Source organism: Vombatus ursinus, unplaced genomic scaffold (assembly GCF_900497805.2).
Source record: "Vombatus ursinus unplaced genomic scaffold, bare-nosed wombat genome assembly UNPS02014863.1, whole genome shotgun sequence".
NCBI lineage: Eukaryota > Metazoa > Chordata > Mammalia > Diprotodontia > Vombatidae > Vombatus > Vombatus ursinus.
In genome coordinates, this window is record NW_020954641.1 from 40,833,555 (window position 1) to 40,857,487 (window position 23,933).

General features: G+C 40.8%; 1 protein-coding gene and 1 pseudogene across 5 annotated transcripts in view; both read left to right on the forward strand.

The window, feature by feature from the left end:
* DIAPH1 (diaphanous related formin 1) overlaps nt 1-23,933 on the forward strand; it is an 84,906-nt gene that overhangs the window by 44,057 nt on the left and 16,916 nt on the right. For 3 of the 5 annotated variants that reach the window (XM_027841955.1, XM_027841956.1, XM_027841958.1), the window contains 5 exons: nt 547-726; nt 891-1,589; nt 2,467-2,581; nt 20,674-20,772; nt 23,726-23,820. In XM_027841955.1, coding sequence (XP_027697756.1) covers nt 547-726; nt 891-1,589; nt 2,467-2,581; nt 20,674-20,772; nt 23,726-23,820 — 1,188 coding nt within the window. Of the gene's footprint in view, nt 1-546; nt 727-890; nt 1,590-2,466; nt 2,582-3,068; nt 3,078-20,673; nt 20,773-23,725; nt 23,821-23,933 lie in introns of all 5 variants that reach the window. The other 2 variants (XM_027841954.1, XM_027841957.1) reach the window with 1 other exon arrangement.
* LOC114027802 lies at nt 20,782-23,711 on the forward strand (annotated as a pseudogene).

The following is a 23,933-nucleotide window of genomic DNA, read 5'->3' on the forward strand; positions in this document are numbered from 1 at the left end:
GGAGTGACTTTTGATCCCAAATCCCCTTTTGTATGCTTTGCTTTATAAATCTTTGTTTTGTTTTGTTTTGTTTTGTTTTTGTGAGGCAGTCAGGGTTAAGTGACTTGCCCAAGGTCACATAGCTGGTACGTGTTAAGTGTTCGGTCTGAGGTCAGATTTGAACTCAGGTCCTCCTGACTTCAGGGTCGGTGCTCTATCCACTGTGCCACCTAGTTGTCCCTGCTTTGTAAATCTTAAAGCGCTATAAAAATGTAGGCTACTCCCCAAAACTCTCCAGGTTGAGTAAAGGAAATGTCCTTAAACTTCAGACCTATAGCTTTGACCCCAGAAGTGAGAAGACCATTAAAATAATATCTAAGATCCACATTCTCAACTCCCAAGTTTTAGAGTCAAGGCATTATCATTCTCCCTTCCTAGTCACTGCCTCTGGTATGGGGCAACTCCAGAGGTAAAATAGTAACATGTGGTATGTTACAGAGAAAGTTCTGTGCCTTGCCCTGGGAGATAGAGTAGCTTCCTGGAATATTGATTTTTTTTTCCCCTTAGCTGGATTCAGAGCTAACTGCCCGGCATGAGCTACAGGTGGAAATGAAAAAGATGGAGAGTGACTTTGAACAGAAGCTCCAGGACCTCCAAGGAGAGAAGCAAACATTGGATGCAGAGAAACAACAATTAGCTACTGAGAAAAAGGACCTGGAGGCTGAAGTCTCTCAGCTTACTGGAAAGGTAACATCTGGGCAGGTGAAGGTAGGGTATATTGCCGCCTATTGAAATTGGTCATTCTAAAGCCTCAAGATAGGCATGCCTAAGAATCAGTATGAACTACCCTTTGTTGGGAATGTAGGTGGAAAGTGCTTGATTTCTTTTGTTGATGTTGCTTTCTTTTGTAGGTTGCCAGTTTGTCAAAGGAGCTGGAAAATGCCAAGAAGGATGTGGCTTCTCTTTCAGCTGCAGTAGTCTCTTCTGTTCATCTTGCCCCTAGCAGTGATACTGTTCCCCCTGCCCCTCCTTTGCCTGGCAACTCTAGCATACCCTCTGCACCCCCACCCCCTCCTTTACTTGGTGGCATTACTGTGCTGCCTCCACCCCCACCCCCTCCTTTACCTGGTGGCATTACTGTACCACCTCCACCCCCACCCCCTCCTTTGCCTGGTGGTATTACTATACCCCCTCCACCTCCACCCCCTCCTTTACCTGTTGTCATTTGTATACCTCCTCCACCCCCTTCTCCTCCCCTGCCTGGTGGATTTGGCATTCCTCCTCCCCCTCCCCTCCCTGGTGGAGGTGACATTCCTCTTCCCCCTCCCCTCCCTGGTGGAGGTGGCATTCCTCCTCCCCCTCCCCTGCCTGGAGGTGCTGGAATGCCCCCACCTCCTCCCCCCTTACCTGGTGGTGCTGGAATTCCTCCACCCCCTCCACTCTCAGGGGTTCCTGGTATCCCTCCACCTCCCCCAGGAATGGGTGTGCCTCCTCCCCCCCCTGCATTTGGGGGTCTAGGAGTGACTGCGCCTCCAGCTCTGCCCCATGGATTGGTTCCAAAGAAGCTTTATAAGCCAGAGGTGCAGCTCCGAAGGCCAAACTGGTCCAAGGTGAGAGTTGCTGCCAAATTCGAAAGCCCGTGGTCAAAAAGTTGGATCTGGTTCATGCCTCAACCTTTTTAAAGTGGGTAAACTTACTTTCCTTTGGCCCAGTCTGTCTTCAGAGTTCCAGGATTGGCACCATTCAACAATGATTTATTAAGGCTCTTATGTATACAGAGTACCTTTTTACCTCCACAGAGAATTCAGCATACATTTTTCTGGCTTTTAAATTTTGGATTTATTATCCACTTAGTGTACTTTACCTTTTGCCCCAGAAGATGGCAGCATTGAGGTAACAAAAATTTCATAATCAGCTATTCCAAAGTTTTTAGGCAGCTGATAATTGTCCTGCTTTAAAAGTCACAGATTCCATTTGTCATTAAAATACATACACCTGTATCTTTCTTCCTGTTTGAACTTTAACAAAAACCATGTCTAAGCTTAACCTCGCTAGAGGGTATTTTGAAATCATTAGGATTCTGAGTTAGGCCTTCTCCTAGGGCCCAGGTTCAAATAAAAAAATTGATGGGGTCAGTTGACTGATTTATTCACCTGACAAAATTAACACATTTAGAATTAGCTTTAGTGAAAAGCGTATACCACAGTATCAGGAGTCTGAGAGTTACTAGAGCTAGAGAGCTTTGAGTCTGGAGTTAAGAGAGATGACAGAACTAAAGAAGTTTCTTTATGTCTTAATCTGAAGTCCATATCTCTTGTTTCAGCTTTAAAAATTGTAGCTGCTTCGTAACATTTTGTTGGAACCTTAGTCCTTTAAATTGGTGCTTTAAAATTTGTATAGCTGCTTTCCATATCTAGAATTTTGTTATCATGAGTGGGAAAGTATAGAACCTGTAATACTGACTCCAGACCTTGCCTGTGTCTGCAGTTTGTTGCTGAGGATCTCTCCCAGGACTGTTTTTGGACAAAGGTAAAAGAGGACCGGTTTGAGAACAGTGAGCTATTTGCCAAGCTCACGCTTACCTTCTCAGCCCAGACAAAAAGTGAGTACTTTCCTTCAGGGGACAGTTCAGGTCCAGGGAATACCCTGTGGAGGAGGAATTTATCAGCCTTGATTAAGCTAGAAAAGGATATTGAGGGTAGGAAGGAGATATTGGGTGGTTTAGAATGGGACTTGTCTCTTAGGAAAAACAAACACATTTTCTTTTTTTTTGAGGATAATAGGATTAGAAAGATAAGTTTCCTTGGAGTGAATGAGGCTTAACCATTTCAGACTTATCATGTGGTTACATCAAGTTCTGCTGAATAGCCATATCATCCCTACAGGTTCTATGATTTCAGTGTGCCCTAGGGCACACTGAATGATCTAGCTCCGACTCTGCCTTGTGCCTGCCATGTCTTAGCAGATTGTTTTGAAGTGGGTGTGTGGTTGGCTACAGATAACAGTGAACTAGATCTGATTCTTCTTTCTCTCATTTCATTCCAACTTCTGATGGGTTTTTTTTTCACCCTGGCTCACTTCTCCTGCAGCTTCCAAAGGTGAGTATAGCATGGCAGAGAATTTCATAGAATTAAAGTTGGGTCTCTCAAATTGAGAAACAAAAAGAGGCAGAGAGGAAAAGTAGTGTTGAGTGAATGCAAAGAGAAGTATTCAGGTAACTGAGTCACAATATTGGGAATTCAGTTCTTTCTGAATGAGGCCATGTGTGAGTTATATGGCATGATGTTCTTTAAACTTTCTAGGATCTCATAGGGATAACAAGTATTGTAAGGACACCTCTAACTTAGTAGGAAAGAAATCTCTGCATGAATTTAAGGCATTATTCAAGCTACCTATTAGCTTTTTTTTTTCTGGGAAATGATGTTGTCTCATATGTTCCCCTGCTTATTATTGTTATTAATAAGCCTTATATTTGTATAGAGTTGTATATTCATAAAAGCTCTCTATATATGTGCTCAGAGTACTGTAATATACATTATCTCATCTGATCATCACAGTAGCCCTATAAGGTAGGGACAGGTGTTGCCATCTTCCATTTTATAAATGAGAATACTGAGGTTCAGAAGGGTCAAAAGACTTAACCAAAATTACAGTTAATCAGAGGTAGAGCTGGAACTTGAAACCAGGCATCATGTGACTTCTTTCCTGCCCTTTTAGGTATTTTTCTAATTCTCATACTGTTTCATTGCATTTTATAAAAGCTGATTTGTCTTCTTTGTGGATAGTGAGCTGGGCCTGGAGTCAGGAAGACTTATCTTCTTGAACTCATCCGAGTTCAAATCTGGTCTCAGAAACTTGCTAGCTGTGTGACCTGGGGCAAGTCACTTAACCTTGTTTGCCTCAGTTTCCTTATCTGTAAAATGAGCTGGAGAAGGAAATGGCAAACTATTCTGGTATCTTTGTCAAGAAAACCCCAAATGGAGTCACATAGAGTCGGACATGACTGAAAACAACTCAACAACAAAATAACTTCTTTTTTCTGTATTTCCCCATTTTTTCCTTCTAAGGACATACTGGCTTTGTGCTTCCTTGGAATGGGGTGAGGAGTGGTAGGAGAGGGGAGTATTTTTAGTCTTCTCTCCTCAGGGGTGTAGTGTTTAGAAGTTGTCACCCCCTATAATTTGGCATTTTCATCTCCTTCTTGTGCTTTTGTTATCTAGACATACATGTGTACCCAATGAGTGAAATGAATAAGCATAGTTTCAGTGCACACTCCCCTCCCATAAGCAAAATGAGTATATTTATAATGTGACAGTTGTAATTTTTCTTCTCTAATCTGATGGGGCAAGATTACACTTTAGTTTGTTTCAGTAAGGAGCCTGACAGGCTGATGGGTACCTCTGGTAGCTCTTGGAAGTGACTTAAGCATTTGTATAGTGCTGTGAGCCGGCAGGGTTCAGTGCTGTCTCTTTGTCCTAGTCCTCACGGCAAAGTGACCTCTTGCCTCCTGGGGACCTTCCACCCTCACTGCTGAAATTCTGGATAACAATTGTCTTCCGTCTCCTTAGTTTAGATGTGCTAATGTTCCCTCAGGCCCATTTAGGATCTTTATCAAAGAAAACTGACTTCAGTCTTCTTGTCCACTGATGGATAAACTCCCTCTCTACCACCTTGTCACCGATAGACCGATTCCTATAAGCATTGATGTCAGTTTTTCCTCTTTTTTCGTTGCTGTCTTTCTGTTTGTGAATTTGTCTGGGTACCACCCAGAGTGATGAAGGAGCTATTTCCAGTGATGAGGTTCTATATTTATATCCTTTATGAACCAAGTTTACTTCCAATTTTGTGACTAAAGTTGGGACAAAAGTTCTCTGATCACCTGATGGTGTGGAGGCAAGCTTTGTTTAACAAAGGTCTTATAGATCCTGTGAAGCTAGAAAGGTTGTGAGCATAGAATTGGTGATGAATTCTATGTTGGCTGTTCAAGGACAAGTCTATTGGAGTTCAGAGAGCCCTGTCACTAGATTTGTACGCAGAGTAATGAATGTTTTAGCCATGGCAATTTGGCAAAGACCAAAGGAGTTATGATATAGGAGTTAGGATCAGTGTTGGCAGACAGAATGCCTCATCTGTCAAATCACAGATCCTTGAAATGCTGAAATATGGCAAAAGTATATTTTTAACATTTTCCACATGGGTAGCAGGATCTGGAATTGTTTGTGAACTAAAGCTCATGGTCCTAGTTCTGGTTTAAGTTCTCTTTATTTCCCTTCCCTTCCTTGATGCAGCCTTCTGCCTCTTTGCTTAATCTGGAAGACCTAGTACACAAACCGAATTTGAACATTACATTCTGATATTTTATATAAAGAAAATGAAAATCTGTTTTCTCAGGGAAACTTTGACTATCAGCTAATTTACAGGTTTTCACTCCTTTTTGTTTCCCACAGTGCAGTAATTCTCTTATTTTTTAAGATAAACCCTATAACTAAGACCCACTCTATTCTTTTTCACTGAGTACAAAACTTAATGTTTTGTGTTAACTTAATGTATTTCCAAAGTTCTGTAATATTAATGGAACTAAAAATAAATGGATGCAATCTAGAACTTAATTCAGGTGTAACTAAAATTTTTGGGCCCTCTTTTCCCATTCCCTACTGAAGTGTCTTCTGTCACAGACTGCTTTAAATTTTAGGGAAGTTTCCATGAATAAGTATTTTTAAAAATTCTTTTAGAAAGCATTTGTGTCACCCTTCTTGTTCTGTATGTTTCTCTTTATTATGTCTTCTAATCCTCTCTCAAAGTAATGCCCTTTGAAAGAAATTCTCATGTGTTTCACTTCTTGAAGTATGGAGATAATGGTTGAGATTCTTAAGAACACTGACTCTTTTTGGCATCTCTTTTCTACTTTTCACGTTTAGAGTCTTTAAACCTAGAGTTCAGGGTCCTTAGACTTTTCTGGAGCTAGGTAGTGTGTTGTGGTAATTTGATTAACCCTTCTATCTGTTATAATAGGAATTGTGTTAAGGGAATTCTGAAGCTTATAAGAACTCTGTAAGTGCTTGATGGAAGTAAATTTATAAATATCCTTGGTTAGGATATCAGTTATAACTAGAGCTTTTGTGGCATTATTCTCATTAGAATTTGACTATACAGGATTAACTCTTAAATCAGGTACAATTTCCTTAGCAGAAGGACCTGTTGATATCAAAATGGCATTTGACTCTAAAACCATGCCTTTTTAAACTTAGAGAAATTTATCTTATTCCTTATTGAGAGATCTCACATCTTCCATACATGATGTTCTTGGTAAATGACGCTGACCTAGTTGAGGGGTTTCTGCTGAACACCTGTAGAGTATGTACTTTGTTAGGAAAATTTCGTCTCAACCATCTCAACCCTTAACTTCGGAATTTTGTGAGTCTGATTAAACAGTTTTGTCAGACAACAGTCTTTATTAGAGCTGCCATTTTTTACTGCCCTATATTCCTTCCTAGACCTTTTCTTTCTCTACTCTAAGTAAGAGAATAATACAGTCTGTTCTAGAACCCCCTTATTAATAGAAAGAGCAGACCTGTCTAGAACTCTGGGATAACTTTTGCCCCACTACAATTCAGCTTTTTATTACCCAGAGTTATCTTCATTAAGGAATATTTCATATCTATGTAGTAATTAATCCTAACATTTTAAGGATGAGTGATTTTATTAACATGAGTATTTTTCACTCACACAGATCACCAGCAACTTTGTAGGTCTTAGAAAATTTCTGTGACCATTTCTGTAGCCAGTTACCTTGCAGCCAATTTGGTCATTAAGATTTTCTGAACTGGCCTTGGACAATAGATAAAATCTGTCACAGGGTTCATTCCAAAAGCCTCTCCAGTTTGGTAGCTTTTGCCCATCTCATGTAACCTTTGAGAACCTAGGTTCCATGAATCCCAGTGAAATGAATATTTAATTTTCTTCTTTTGGCTGACATATCTTCCAGTCAAGCTTATTGAATGGTTTTAGGGGGAACACTAAAAATCATTATTCCAGCAATGGTACGAGATTGAGTGAAATGTTTGTTTATTCAGCAAACATTTGACAAAATAGTGGCTGTTGTAAAGCCCCCTGGGCTGAGGGGAGGACAAAAATAAAACTGAACAAAATTAAAAAGCCCCTGGCATAATAATAACCCTAAGGTATAGAACTTGATTTGCCCAATGCCCTCCAAAAATTGTGTTGTTCAGTATGTTCTAGTTGTTGGTTTTTCCCTGATTAATTAGGCTCACCCCAGGACCATGCAGTTTTCTTCTGTTTGCTGAAAGCCAAATATATTGTCTACCCAGAGTAGAATGGGAAGCTAATTAGGTAGATCTCTTTCTCATGTCCACTCTCCTCAATTTCTAGCAATGTTTGAGAGACACGAATGCCATTGTTTCGTCATACACATGTGCCCCCTGACACTTAGCAAACCAATGTGTAAACTTCCTATTTTATGAAGAGATAAAACAAGCAGTTCCATTTAGGCTATCTGAAGACTGAGTTTCGAAAATTGTAAGGTTCTTGTTCCCTCGATTACTTAAAATCTAACCTCCCTTGGCTTCAGTTTCCTTATTTGTAAGATGAGGAATTCAAACTCAGTAGCATTTGAGATGCCTTACAGCTTTAGACCAGTGATCCTTTGATTCTGTACATTTCAAATTTTGACCCTAATTTAGGAAAGTTTGGGCCATTTAAACAACTCAAGGAAAAGGAAGAAGCTCCACAGTGAAGCAAGGCTGTGGTATCTCCTAATTCCTGGGTCCTAAAGTAGTCTCAGGGCAAGGTATACAAATCAGGGAGAAAGCTGATAGGCCTACTTGACTGTAACTTCCCTGGAGCTACTTAAGCAGTCTTCAGAAGGGGTCCATAGTAGGATGGAATCCTCTGAAAAAGGAGTCTTTACTTTTCTTCTTGCCTGTGTTCTCCTTTCTGTCCACCAGGTGGCATCTAAGCAGTTCCACTCCCAATAGGAAATATTCAGTTAAATCTGCAGGCTTGCTATTTAGGATCAAGATTTTGTAAGGACGTGGCATGACAGTGTACTTTTATGCTCGCATTTCTATACTTCATTGCCCTATTTATGCCAGTTTTGTAGGATTCTATTTTTGCAGATTGTCTTTCCTATTGGATTGGAGTGGGGTCAGACTACTTACCGAGAAGCAAGTTGGACAAATTTCCTGATAGCAAGTTAACAGACTTTCTCATTAGGCAGAATTTTTAGAGGTGTCAGGCCCCTTTTGTTATATTTCTTGTAATTTAAAAATATGAAAGATACTGATCATCCATCAGGCTGCAAAGAATGCTTCCTGAAATGGTCCAGCCCCGGATGTATTATTTAGTCTCTGGAAAGCTTAGAATTTGACTCAGCAGTCACTAATTACCAGAATATATGGTCCCACCAGAATTATAATAATGAAAGAACTGGAATTTTTCCGTAACTTCTAGTTCTTTTCTCTTTTTGTGTTAGGCTTAATATTGCCTCTAAAAGAGTGCCACAGACAGTAATAGGTCTCCAGAAGTTCTGCCATTTGATGCCTAGTATGTCTTCAGATCCAGCTTATTTATAAGGAATTTAGAATTATTTTTTAGAATTTAATTTAATTTTTATTTTTTGTTTATTTATTTTATTTAGAGCCATTCTTCCTAAGGAGGAAGTGTAGACCCTGAAAAATATCCTTTCCTTAGTTTCCTTCCATCCAACTCCATTGTATGGGTCCTGCTTTGGGACTTTGTACTCAACCTATTATGTATATATCTTACTCTAACAATTTTTGCTAATTTTAATCTTTTCTTCCTTACTCTTCTTTCTACTGTAGGGCTAAACCCTCCTTTAGGCAGGGGATACCTGAGCACAGGTACTGAGCCATAAAGAAGTGGTGACATGGAATGAAAAGAGCATTGGGCAAGCAGTAAGGTTTCTGGGCTCTGGTCCTAGCTCTGCCAGACTTGGAGAAAATCACTTAACCCCTCTAGTTTTTCTCTTTCCTTATTTGGAAAAGATAAGAGATTTGAAACATGAGTTAGAAGATTCCTTTCCAGCTTCAAAATTCTGTGATTCTAACTCTGTCTGCTTGTTGTTCCCCATGTAGCCTGTGTCTGAGAGTTGTCAATGTTTTAAGTCATTACCCTCTACATTTTTCTAAAGCTGTAACAGCTTTCCAGGCTATTCTGCCTGTTTTTAGTCTGAGTTATGTTCTTTCCTTCCACGAATTTACTTGTTTCTGGCATTGTGTTTATGGATGAGTTTAGATAGTACTGGGGGGCTGGGGAAGCATCGGTGGTCAAACATACTGGTGCCCAGGTCCATATCTAGTTATCACAACAAACTCACCAAGCTGATGGAGGGATAGCTAAAGGAGGCACGATGCCAGATAAAAGGCAGTTCAAGGCTCCATTCTTTTAAAATTTGAGCACTGCAATACTTTTTCCACTAAAATCCTACTCTAATACCTCATTATGGTGTAGAAGATGACCCTGAGTTATGTCAGCAGAGTATAAACAAGTTACCTACCAAACTCCTGAGTATAGGCCTAGGGGTGGCCTGTTGTCCAAGGCCCTGCCTAGCTAGGTTTGGAGGAGCCTATCATGAAGTTGACTGAAGGAAGACAAAATATTTTGGTCTCTGCAACTTTTGAGGACCATATACTAAAGTACTGAAATAATTCAATATCTAAAATTTGCCTGATGCAGAATGCACTTAACGTTTTCACCATCAGGTGGCACATTTCACCAATTTCATTACTGATTTAGATTTGTTTTGTTTCTCTAGTATAGAGTCTGATGCAATAATTCCAGAGACTTTATTCACCTCTAGGCTATATAATGTTCTGCTTCTTGTCAGAAAATACTTTGGGTGATTGAGGGATAGTTAAGGTAAAAGAAACTGGGAAATTAGAGCCTGCTCAGTGTCCTCCAGAAAATACTTGGGTTCAGAAAATCAGCTTCATAAGTACAAAGTGGGAATGGGTGACTACTTTGAAGTTTGTCCTACAATGATCTTGAGTGGACAAGAAGCTCATTTTGTGTCATTAGTGTTTAAGACATGTCTGGTACATAGTAGGAACTTAATGAATGCTTTATTAATTGATTGGTATGCCAGTCAAAAAAGCTGATGTGATCTTGGGCCACATAGTGTCCAGGACTAGGAAAATGATAAATCTGCTCTGTGTTGTTCTGCTCAGGGTACATCTGGAGTATTGTGTTCAGTTCTTGGCACCACATTTTTAGGAAGGACATTGACAAACTGGAAAGTGCCCAAAGGAAGGTAACCAAGATGGGTAAAGGGCCTCATGAAAGCCCCACATGAGGATCAGTTAAAACAAATTGGAGATCTCGAAGGGATAGAGCAGGGAGCAAGTGTGGACCATGATAGGGATCTCCAAGTATTTATTAGGAAAGGAATTAGACTTGTTTTGCTTGGTCCTAGATGGCAGTACTAAGAGTAAGGAGTAAATTTTACAGAGAAACCAATTTAGTTTTGATGTAAAGAAAAATGTCCTAACAAGTAGAGCTGTCTAAAATGGGAATAGGTTGCCCTGGGAGAAGTGGTATGTTTCTCTTTAATAGACATTTTCAGCTAAAGGATGAGTGGCTGCCTGTTAGAGAAATAGTAGGGCAGATTCTTGTTCAGGTGTAAGTTGGATTAAATAGCTCAGGAGGTCCCTTCTATCCCTGACATTCTATTGTTTTGTAAAAGGTTCCTACCCCTTTTCATCCATAGTCTCATAGGGACATGTAAGTGGGCATTTTGAGGTGTTTTTTTAATGGCATAGATACTAGAGAGTTTTATTTTGTTTGTTTTTGTTTTTGTTGTTATGCCAGGCCTTAGGGACGTATCAGTGCTTCCTGGTGGCATAAAGAGGAGAGGACGTTTTCATAGTTACTCTTCACTGCTACTATTGTGTTTCTCATCCATATTTAGAACCTGCAAAATCTTGACCAATGATCCTGGTCTCTAACTCAGAATAACAGTAACTTGCGCTATAAAGTGCTTTCCTCACAGCAACCTTGTAAAGGAGGCATTAATAATAGTGACTGCCACTTACATGGCTCTTTAAGGTTTTCAGGGTGCTTTAACTTATCTTATCGGAGCCTCCTAGCAACCCTGAGAGGCAGGATATTGTTGTTTACATTTTTCAGGGAGGAAACAGAAGCTCTGAAGGGTCATGCAATGGATAAATATCAGAGCCAAGACTTGAATCCAGGTCTTTTGACTCCAAGTCTAGGTTTCTTTCCACAATACTATGGTCCTGCCTTTTCTATTACAGAGAATATTTAGTCAAAGATCATGTATTTTAAGATATTTTCTTCAGAATATCATTTAGGCCACACAAACAGAACTTCATTTTCAGAAAACATTTCTATATAATGGTTCAGATCATTAATGTTTTTCTCCTCCCTCATGTTATTTCATTCCACTCACCTGCCCCAGGAGCCTTCCACAGTCTTGGAAACCCTTGAAAAGCCCAGCAGGTAGGTCTAGTAGGCACTGTGTTGCCATTCTAGATGTCTTGGGCTACATAATTTACATCCTGTGTTACATCTACCATTATCCACATACTCAAGACTTAACGTCAGAAGATGCTTCCTTTTACTGCTAATCTAAAACACAGACTGCCTAAATATCTCTGTAGATTATCCAGCCTCAATATTTAAGTTCGTATTGAGGTTTGCTAACCTTACCATGACTTTAGTTTCTATTTCTTTCTCTCTACTATTCCAGAAGCTGTTCTCTCATGTTGATACTGATTAAATTTTTCTCCTCGATTAAGTAATGTGTACACACACACACACGCAAGAGTCCCCAATTTTTTTTTCAGTGTCATATACTAAAAGTGTACAAAATATCCATATCTCCTCCTTGCAGTTGACATTTTGGAGGATGGATGTTCACAATGCAAAGATTTTTGTGAGTGAAGAAGTGAACTTATTTCTACTTAGGAATATTATACTCTTATATTCTTATCATCCTTCTTTGAACTACTCTAAACTTCATCAAGATGGGCCTCCTGAAGACACGAGGAGTTTTAAGGAAGTACAAATGGACTGTGGCTTGACAAACATTGAGGAAAAAATGCTCAGAGAAAATAGACTAAGAAAAGCCTCTATGAGCCAGGCTAGAAGAGAAAAATAAATTGACAAGAAAATGAGGAGTACCAATCAGGGCCAGAAAATAAATGTAATTAGAGCCATCATTAGTGAATATGTCTTAAATGGCAAAATTTTGGAATGATTGAGGTCATAAGAGATTAGAAATGGTTGGGAGATGAGCATGGATAACACTACAGTTGTTCAGATATTCAATAACTGAGCATGGACAGGAAGATCCGACAGCAACTTTGCAGAGATGTATTCAGAAGGAGAAAGGAGGGCTTTAAGAAATGTGAAATGAGGATTTGGGAAGAAAAGAGAGATCTGATGGTCCTGTGGTAGTTGGTATACCTGAATTACAAAGCTGCTTTTGAGAGGAAGAATACTGCTATGAGAATTTATATGGGGGTGCCTTTCACCCTTAACTGTTTAGTAATTCCTGTTTCACATAGGAACATATCTTAAAACATCAGGCTTGCTGATAAGACCATAATGCTTTTGCATGGTCCTGGCCTACCATTCAGCAATACTGTGTAGTGTTGGCAATAAAGAAATTACCTGCCGAGAACACTTGCCATGTAGATTGTGTTTACTGCAGGAGTCTTTTCCTCCTGAGTATATTTTGACGTGTTAACCAGAATATCTAAAGCCGTTGGATTGCCTGGAATTCTGTCAGATTACCTTTTTCCCTGTATTTTGCTAACCACATCAACCTGGCTGGATTTAATATTGATTCAAAAGTTTGAAACTTAGAGATTTGAGGCCAGGTATGGTGTATATGTAGTCTTGGCCTTCCTTTATTCTCACCTCAATTTAAAAATAATACCTGATATTTCTTTAGCACTTCAAGGTTTGCAAAGTGCTTTACATACATTATTTCATTTGAGCTTTACAATAACCCAGCTATTAAAGGCATTATTATCCCTACTTTTCACATGAGGAAACTGAGACCTATAGAGATTGGGATTTGCCCACAGTCCTACAGCTAGTAGGTGTTGAAGGCATTATTCTAACCCAGGTCTTCTCAACTCCACATCCAGTATGCTTTTCCAAGGCTCAGTGAGAAGTCTCAATCAGAATCCTTGGTATTTTTCCTGATAGACAAAATACTTTCTGAGGATTTCCTGAGGTAATTTATGCTTTATGTTTTCCTAAGTTTTTAGACACTGAGAACATTAAAAAACATAAACTGAAGCTCTCTTAAGGCGGGAGTGCAGTCTTAAATCATTATTTATGTAGCCTCCTTTAGGGCTTATTGGTGATAGAGTCTTAAATATCTATTGTGCTTGGGAATATGGAGTGAACATCTGGTGAACTTTGTCTCTTTCATGAAGACCCCACAGCATCCAGGGCAGAAGTTGTTTCCCTGTGCTCTGGAGAAGTATTTAACTCAAGTCTGATCTTTAAATGTTCGGGTCCCAGGTACCGACCAGAATCTTTTAGCCTTTTAGGTTTATGTTAAAAAGGACCATGAAAAGAGGGCCCACAGCCTTCTTGATTGCAAGCTTTGTCCCTGAAGCCCTGGATTCTTGCAGTCAGGGGCAGTTTTATTTCAACTTCACCACCCTCCTAAGGAAAGTGTTTTCTTCATTCTGCCTCTGTCCTGTTATTGGCAGGATGAGAGCCCAGTTGATGAAAGAGGAAGGCCAAGCTAAGCTCAGAGACTCTAGGCTATATTGTCCAGATTCCCCCTCCCCCCTGCAGTTGGTGAGATGCCCCCAAAGCCTAGGGGTCTGGGTGGAGAAGGTGCTCCAGGGGTGCTGTTGTAAAGAACAGTACAGACGCATCTCTTTAGCTTCTGTGTCATCCTAGCCTTGCCCTCAGTGCCATGGACATCCCCTTTTGGAAAGGTCAACCCAGAAAAGGGTAAACTTTTTTATTCTTCTCCCTAGGACCCCCTAAGGACAGGAGAGCAGCTCCGAATCCCCACACACAGCACCTTTCCCTGCTTCTTCACCCCTTTCCTCTTCTCTTGCATTGCTCTTTTAAGCCACGGGGCGAGCGCAGTTGAGCTACTTTGGCTCAGATTCCAAACTATGAAGTCAGAGGCTAGGGATTGGGGGAGAGTATCAGGTGATTTTCAGTATCTGCAGTGACGAGTCACCCCTCTTCTCCACCCTCTTCCTCCCCCGCTCCCCCCTCCTCTTCCTGGCCTCCACCTCAGGAACAAAGAAGGGAAGAAAACAGGACTATGACAAAAATAAGCAGCTGCATCAGCAGGGCCAGACTGGGGGCAGGGTGCTCTCTCCATCTGTTCTTTTTTTTCATGCTTCAAGCCTTATGCCTTTCCTGCCTTCCAAACCGGGAATAAAATGGGAGTGGGTGATTTTAGGACCCTAGTTACAAAGGAATTTATAGTCTGTTTACAGAGTCCCATGGGTGAGAAAGGAAGAATGAGACATATTACTATCGTCTAGAAACACGTAGGCTTATCATCTTTTTCATTATATCTCATTTGAAATATATATTTTTTACCCTTGTGAAAGGGAGGGAGTGTTTACTTCAGGTCTCTGAAGGATTTGAGAAAGGAGTGACCTAGATAAAAAGAAATCCTGAATTAAAACAAAGAAGGGTAGTGGGGAATTTCCTGGGACTGTGCTGGACTCCTCTGATCTTCATTCTCAGGGCCCCACATTCCCCTGCCCCCACCTCAGTCTGGCTTTATTAGTAAATTTCTTTATTCCTCTTGTCTCCTTTTGAGTCTTGACTCCTGCCCTCTAGCCCTGTTGTTCTTTAACATAACATAAGCTGATTATTCTTGTCCAGCCTTTGCTGATACACACCTCAAGTCTTTGCTTGGGGCAGTGCGTGTTCTTCTATTTCCTACCCACCCAAATCTGATACTGAGTGGTTCTCAGCACTCCCTCATTGAGTCACCCTGGGTGTGTTGAGAAAGTATCCGAAAGAGACTGAATAACAGTATTGTCTGAATGATCATCTATTTTCTGGAGATCCCAGCTGACAAATAGGTACTCTCTGCAATCTGTGTGTACCTTTGTGCTCCCCCCAATCCTGCCTGACAACCTTTGACTCCTCTAGCCTTAGGACCCACATGTCTTTGCTACTGCTTCTCAGCCTCTCTCAGCTCTGTCACTTCTCTCTCCCTCCCTGCAGCCTCCCTTACCCATAACATTTTAATTCTGTTAAATTCAGAGGAATAGGAGTTTGAAATGGCAGAGAAATTAGTTATGGAAATTTTGTTTGGGGGTAGAAGAGGCTGCTGATTCTAGCAGGCTCACTACGTTGTTTCTTTGCATTTTTTTTTGTCTGAAGCTAAGAATGTACTGAATATTCCTGAGTCCTCCATCTGTGTCCTAGGCATGAAGAATAGAAGTGGGAATTCTTCATATGGGCAATTTATTTCATTAGGGCTTGGGACTCAGCCTCCAGTGAGAACTGTTCATTCCTTATAGCAGCACTTGTAAGCCCATTCCTTATCTCATTGCTTTATGTAGCTCAGGTCCATGTGCACTTACAGTTCCTTTGATCTCAGTGGAAGGCCCTCAGTTCCTATAGAGAGCTCCTGACTGTTTCTTCCATGGTGCCCATGAATCCCCAAAGCACTGTCCCTTTATTTCTTAAAGTGATTTTAGGCTTATATATGTGGGTGCTATCACTTGATCCTGCTTTAGGAGAGTCCAAGGTAGGGACTCTCTAGGCAGTAGAAACAAAGCACTCATAATGCTGACTCAAAACCTTTTTTACAAACCTTATTTCTTCTTTTCTCTGTTGTTCCATTTAGCAGTGAGGTGCCTGGCTGGATTCTCGGGAGTTGTGTCACAGGGAAACTAAGGGCATTCCCATACTGAGTTCCTAGGCATTGTCATTTACATCATCCCAAGCAGAGCAGGTATTATTGAGGTAGATGTGGAAGTAATACCTACTTATAATAATAACTGACATTTATATAGCATTTTGAAGTTAAAAGAAAAACAGCACAACACTTTAAATACATTATCTCATTCCAATTTCCCAACAACACTATGATATAGGATACTAAAGATAATATCCCTGTTTTACAGATCAGGAAACTGAGGCTCAGAGGGCTTAAATGATTTGCTTCATTGTCAGATAGCTAGAAGGTGTAAAAGTGGAATTTGAAATCAGGTCTTCTGTATTTCAAGTTCAACATTCTGTTCACTGTGCAAGGTGGAGGGGGGCTGGGGTTTGGGGTTGGGGCTGTGCCTTTAGCTGAGTTCCCTGTCCCAAGCATGCAGCAGGTTAAATCTGTTCTTAGCAATATTTACCCGGTGTCCTGGGTCCTCTCTGCTGACTCACCCCACCTGCAGTTAAGGCAAATCCTTGAGGATTTTGTTTCCAGGATGTCAGACAATCCTTTATTTCCCCACTTCCTGTTTGTTAATTTCATTGAGAGGAGCCTGCAGCAGGAATTCCTGGGGAAATGAAGGCAGTGATCCTGGGGCTCCCAGAGGCTATTAGATCATGAATTGGAATGATGGAATTTTGTGCTCTGGGTGGATGCAGGGAATGTCTGTTAACACAAAATGTGACCAAGCAATGGACTGGGAGTTAGACATTCGAGCTTCTGAATCCTCTTTTCAACTCTCTTTTGAGGGTACATGTCAAAAAATTTGTCTGTGTGCCATGCTTTATTTTCTCCTAGGTTGGGGGTGGGGGTGAAGAAGGCGGAGGTTCTTTGGTGAAGCACAGAATGAGAAATAAAGGAAGGTAGGTCCCCAGGTTGGACAGCAGAGGGTGTCCTTGTGCTTCTCTTCAGCTGTCTGGTTCTGCTGCATTCAGCCATTTTATACAGATTGTTTTCCTCCCTGAATATCTCCATTTTGTATTTGTGACGCAGAAAAAAAAAGGACTTAGCCAGGGAGGAGTCTGGGGTGGGGAGGGGGAGGAGAAGGAGACAAGCTGAGACAAAGCTTGCCTCTCCTCCGCTCAGCTGCGGTTCATCAGAGACACACCTCTCTGCAGGCACCCCGCTTCCTAGGCAACAGAAGGAGCAAGTCCTTTCTCAAAAAGCCTAAAGCAGGGAGGTGTTTGACTGATAGATGCCTTCTGGCATAGCAGTGTCTCTTTCCAGCTAGATGCCTACATACTGTAGGAATTAACATTCTGTGTCAGACCCTCTCTCAGGCTGCTCTGGAGAGGTGCAGTGGGCCTTGTTACAAAGGAGCTCAGAGTGAGACTTTAAATCACAGGCTTAGCTAGGAGATTCATCGTCTGCCAATAGTATAGGAAGTCATAAATACCTTGAAAAATCAGGGAAAACAGATTCAATTTCTGCTAGGAGATCCTCTTAGTACATTGGGACCCAGAAGGGATAAACCTAGATGTCCCCTCTTCACATTGAGATACAATGTGCGATCGTATTTTTCTACAGAAAAAGTAGTAGAAGAAAGGACTGGAATATTTGGGCAGGATGGGAGGTATAGAAAAGATCAGGGAGTTATTGGGGAAAAAAAAAAGGTATAGCCTTCTCTTCTGCCATGACTGTAGCATGTTCTCTAAAATCTGGAAAATGGTTTTTAAATCAGAACTAGGGGTTCTGTGTCATGGACCTAGGACCAGAAAGGGGGAATATCATATCCACAGAGGCCTTAGTCTGTCAACTATGTAATATCTGGGCTCTTGCTACCTCCCAAATCTTTTATTGTCCCTTATTCCCTCAGTGATATTATTGTACCTATAGTGACAGAGACTCAGTGTGCCTGCTATGTTGGCAGAGCTCAGTGCTGCTCTTAGTTTAGGGGCTGCTAGGCTCAAGGGGTTGCTTTGATAAATAATAGTGAAATCTCTTGGGAATAAGAGGTTAGGCTAGGTATAGCCCTTCCCATCTGAACCCTAGCCCTTCCCATTTTCTTAACCTATATAATTCCCGAGAGTGGCTTAGGCTCATAGGATGAGCTGAGGACATTAAGCTTTTAACTAAGCTGCTTTCATGGTCTTGCTAAACTACTCAGAAGTAGGTCAGTGACTCTGACTTTCAGCCACCAAAGGAAGCATTCCGCTTTCTAGCCCCAGGAGTGCACAGGCTAAGAGTGGGAAGCTCTAGGAGCTGATTTCCTGGCAAGGCTAGCAGTACACATTAGGAGGAGGGCATTGGGATCAGCAAAGCTTGCCTGGGGAGGCTAGATTTGGCCAATTGCCCTATTTAAGAGCTGGTGCTCTTATCTGCAAAGTACTTCATATGTACAGAATAGGTCAGGGTTTCAGTAGCTGGATGCTGATTCCACATACTGCCAGGGAGTTAGCTAGATGGTATAAGGCCTTGCTTCTCCCCTGTGGGCCCTGGAGGAGTCCCAGACACTTTGGGTTTCTGGCAGGAACTCTCAAATAAAATTCTTTTTACTATTGCTACCACATATCTCTGGACTTCAAATATCTCTAGATAGATGAAGATTCACATATCTCTAGACCCTTGAAAACTTCATGTGATTTCTTGAACTAGAATTACTCAGCCTTTCCTCTTTTGATTCCATCATCAGTGAGACATGACAGGAGTCCTCTATACAAGGTTGTTCTTCCTGCTCTGATGGAAATGTGAAGTTGGAGTCTGAGCAGTGACAGAACTGTTGTCTTAAGTGCTTTACTATCCATAAGCTTTCTGAATTGTCAGTTCCAGTAACAATTGTGATTTTTTTTTTGAACAATTGTGATTTAGAGGGTCAGCGTTGAGGATACCCCTCAGAACTCACATGGACACTATCTTGGATCTTCTCCTTGTTACCAGATGAGGAGTTATATTCAAACACAAGTCCTGACACTGGAGTAACTACAGGCTATCAGAAAATCAGGGACACCAAAATGACAGAGTGCCTAGAGAGAGAGACCAATCTGCCCTGCCTTCTGCACAATTCTCTGGATGTAAATATCTATGCTTCCCTCTCCTAAGTGTTTCCTAGTACTCTAGTACATTTCCTTAGTTATCTTTGATCAATAGTTCATCACCAGATATGCCAAAATGTGCATAGAAGGCCTTTTTGTAGTAGCAAAAAACTAGAAATAAAGTTGGTACCCTTTTTATTGGGGAACGACTGAACAAATTGTGATATGTTAGTGTAATAGAATTGTTTGTTTTTGATGGGGCAGGGTAGATATTTGGGGACGATGTTATGATTACAAAAGGCATAAATAAAACTTTAAGAGAATATTACTCAGTTTCTAGATGTTAAAAGGGGCAATGTGGTACAGTGAAAAGGGTTACTTGACTGGACTTCGGTCAAGGCTTGGGTTTGTACCCTTCCTCAGATGCTAGTTTTGTAAATTGGGGCAAATTCAGACCCAAGATAAGTAAGGCAACAGTAGGAACCTAGATTTAGAACTCATGTTCTTTGCCATTTACCACACTGCCTACAGTTGATCTGCAAAAAGCCTTTCCTGGCTTCCCTCAATCTTAGTGCCTTCCCTCTGAGATTACCTCCCATGTCCCCTGTCTGTGTCTTATGTATACATAGTTGTTTGCATGTTGTCTCTCCCATTAGACAGTGAGCTGTCTAATGCTAGACATAGCACAGTGAATGGCACATGGTAAGTGTTTAATAAATGTTTATTGACTTAGCTTCTCTGAACCTCAGTTTCCTTATCAGTAAAATGAGAATCATTCTTCTAGTATTTCCCTTACAGGGTTTTTGTGAGAGTCAAATGAGGTAATGTATGTAAAATACTTTGTAAACCTTAAAATACTTATAAATATCATTTATTTTTGTTATTAAGTGCCTGCTGTCCTTATAAAAAGCAGTAGAGTAGAAGATGCAGAACCTGCTGTGAAGGAGTAGATTCTATAATTGATTTGGTGATAGAAGGGATATAAATGTGTAAAGTTTAGAAGTACAATTATCCCTTCCACATTGCTAAGGTTAGGGGCATGGTTCCCTTCACTATCTGGAAAATCTAGGTAAAAATTTTTTACCTTCTTTTTGTATCAGAGAAGAAGTCTGAATTATTCTGATATTAAAAGATATGTTTATGTTATACAAAACTATACATATATTTTATGCATTTCTGATTTTCTAAGCTTTTTCTGTGTCCTCTGCAGCTTACACAAAACTCCCCCAAATTCCTCTTTAATTTCTTATGTCTGTTCCATGATCTCTTGCATCTGTCTGTGATATATTGCAGCTGTTATGGGGAGAGTTGTGATGTGGAAGGGATAACTATAATATAGAGAGTTTAAAGAAATTTTCAAGATGGCTATTTAAGAGGTATCATAATAGGGTATTTTAATAGCCAAGCTAATGTTACAATCAATGAGTACAATAAGAATTCAAAGGAAAGAGAGTTTCTTTTAGGATAGTGTATAGTCAAGGAAAATTTCCTAGAGGAGATTGGATTTGACTTGTATGTGGAATACTGATGAGTAGTGTTTAGAAATGGGGAAGGGGGAATAGTATTTACAAAGAAGTCATTCTGTCCCTTTTTCTATATATTTTATGGACAAGTTGATATTTAGGCATCAGGATTCCTTCTGTAGATTAACCATATTCACAGAGTCCCTGGGCAGTTGCTTGCAGAAACGTAATAATCTCCCTAGTTGTTCTGTAAATTGAAATTTCTCAGTGATGGAATTTGGTTTATTGTTAATCCTACCTTTCTAATTTTTCTCCCTAGCCAAGAAGGATCAGGAAGGTGGTGAAGAAAAGAAGTCAGTGCAAAAGAAAAAAGTAAAAGAGCTAAAGGTATTGGATTCAAAAACAGCCCAGAATCTCTGTAAGTATAACTGTGATTCACTTTTGCACAATGAAGGGAAATAGCTTCCTAGCAACTTGGCTTCAGCTGTACCTAATAATTAAAGTAGTCCAGAATGTACCATCTCAAGAGCTTCCCCCTCCTTCCCCTGGATATCATGGACTGAAAACTGGGTGATCACTTGTTAAGGACATTATGAAGGACATTTTTGTGCAGGCAAGGGTAGACTAGGTGGCTTCTGAGGTCCTTGCTGTTTTTGAGGTGCTGTGATTCTGGACTTGTAATTTCCACCTGCTTATTTCACATTCTTGCCTTTCTCATTGTAATGGGGACATTTTCTTTAAATGGAAGAGCCATTGGCTTGGTCCGGATGAGCCCAGAGTAATCCTTGAGGTTTGGTCTGTCCTAGGGTTCAAAAATTAATTATCCTCTCTGCTTCCAAAATGAACTTTTGGGTCAGAAATTTCACTACAAAGCAAATAAGAAAATGGTTGCTAGAAGTTAGGCTGGATATTGATTTGTGCATATGAGAACATAGTGGATAGAAAGATGTAATGAACATATATGTAACTCCTGATATTGGATTGCATGATCAAGAAATATTGAACACTTAACTCTGTGTAAGGCATCATACTAGGCACTGTAAGGGACACAAAAGATAAGTGTAAAAGACGATTACTGTCGTCGAAGAACATATAGTATGATTGAAGAGGCGTGCCATTCATATATGAAAAAGCTATAGTAGCAATTCAGTTCAACAAGCATGTATTAAGACAGTACCAAGAACTAGGAATATGAGGACAAAAAATGAAACTCGCTGCTTTCAGGAAGTATAACTCCAACATCTTCGATCTGACAAAGTACTTTCCTCATGATAACCCTGATAAAGAAACAGGACTCAGAGAGAGGATGTGATTTGTTCATGGTCACACTGCTAGTAAATGTAAATGCCAGAATTGGAACCCACATTTCCCCAGTGCAAGTCTAGCTAGTATTCTTTCCACTTTCCTGCCCTAAAAGAGATACCACCAAATAATATATAATTTCCAAATGAGTAATATAGGTAGTAAAGAATGTGAAGAGGGATCAGGTAGTTTGGCAAATGAGATTGAATCTGGAACTTGAATGGACACGATTTAGAAAGGAAGAGGAGGAGGAAGTAGGTCATCTCCATAGCAAAGATGTGGTGATGAAGAAGGGACATTCAGGAGATGGCAAATAGATGGGTTTGGTTGGAATGAAGGGCTAATGTAACCTGGCAGTGGAAACTGAGGCTGAACAGATTGGAGGGGGTCAGATCATGGAAGTCTTTAAATTCTAGGATGAAGAGTTTGGACTTTTATAGCCATTGAAGAGCCATTAAAAGGTTTTTTGAGCAGAATCAAGACATGATAAAAGCAGTATTTTAGGAAGATTTCCTGTGTTCCTCCTGGCCACCATTTTTTCTGACCAGGCCCACCTTTGGCTTCCCCCATAAGGAAGTGGCCAGGGAGCACCGAGGAACCCATGGGTCGTTGCTACTACAGAGCCCAAGCTAATGAAGCTGGAGGGAGACCATGGTGTCTGGCGGTAACTGGTTGTCCAGGGTGAATGTCGTGCTCGTGATGGCCTACAGGAGCTTGGTATTTGTGCTGCTGTTCATTTTTGTGAAGAGACAGATCATTCATTTTGCTCTCAAGTCCCAAAGAGGCCCTCATATCCCTGTGGAGCAAAACGCTCCCAAGGATCTGAAGAAAGAGATTGACATCAAACTCCCCAAGGCCCCGGATGTAAATTAGGAACCCCAGCTTCTTGAAGAGGACGATACTAAATTTTTGCAGCTGAAGACGCCAGGAAATCAACTGCTACAACTACCTGTACAGATGAAAGCATTGGATGCTATTCATGCCTCTGAGATCCCATTCCATTCAGAAGGCTGGTATCCTCGTTCCCTGATGCTCTTATCTGCTGGAGCTTTGAAACACAAACACCTCCTTAAAGGGTGTCTGCAAAGCTCTTACTGATACCCTGCTAGAAGGCTATGAGACAGCTCGATGTGGGACTGGCATCTTTGGCCAGACTGAATATCTGCACTATCAGGAAGCACTGAGTGAACTGGCTGCCACTGTCAAAGCCCATGGTGAGAGCTCCCAGTGGCAGCAGCAGTAGGCAGTTAAGGATCCAACACAGTCTCATGAAGTTTCCTCTCGAGCAACTATCCAGGTTGCCTGTCTGCCTTCCAGCCAGAAGAGTCAAAGAGCCAAATGCTCCCTAGAGCTGAAGAGTTTTAAGGATAACTACAACATACTAGAGAGCACCTTCTTACTGAATTTGGGGATAGCTGTAGCCAACATGGCTCCAGAAGGAGAATCTAGTCTCAGTATCCTAGGATTTCTCCAGGGAAGGAGACACAGCAGCATTGGACCGCATTGAGATCATTATACCCAGAATTCTTGAAATATGTCTGGGAGATCCTTCCTTAGTTTATCCCTCTGATCTCTTATAGAACTTAAGTTCCATGAGGCCTTCTTTCCCCCTCTAATAGCACTTTTTTTTTTCTAATAGCATTTTTATGGAGTTGAATCCACGTATTTTGAGTAGATTAGTGGGGATGGGGAAGAGGGTACTTATGATGTTAGATGGAAACCACAGAACCTCTATCTCACCTGCTTGGATGGGGACTCTAGCCCACGGACATGTTATTTAAAGCTGTGGAATAAAAAGGGCAAATGGGAGCAAGGGTGTTGTACTTAAACCAAGCCCTGTTGAGATTTGTGTTGTGTTTAATGTACTGCCTTGCCCTTTGTATGCTGCGGATCAAGATGTGACTGAGGGAAATTCATATTCTCCCAATAAGTCACTGCACTGGTTTGACTTTATAAACTGGTTACTTAATAAAACAGTTGTAAAAATAAACAAAAAATATACCAGCAGCAGTATGTAGAATAGATTGAAAGAGAATGGAAGGAACATTTTGTTTCTCATTTTCTGGCAGCAATCTTCCTGGGTTCTTTTCGTATGCCCTATCAGGAGATCAAAACTGTCATCTTGGAGGTGAATGAGGCTGTTCTAACAGAATCTATGGTGCAGGTGAGTAAGACAAGATAGTTTAACTGTATTGGTCTCGTCTGGTGAATTTATTTTAATTTTGAATAATTTTATTTTCGTGCCTATTGATCAGTAGTAGCATTGAAATATGTGAA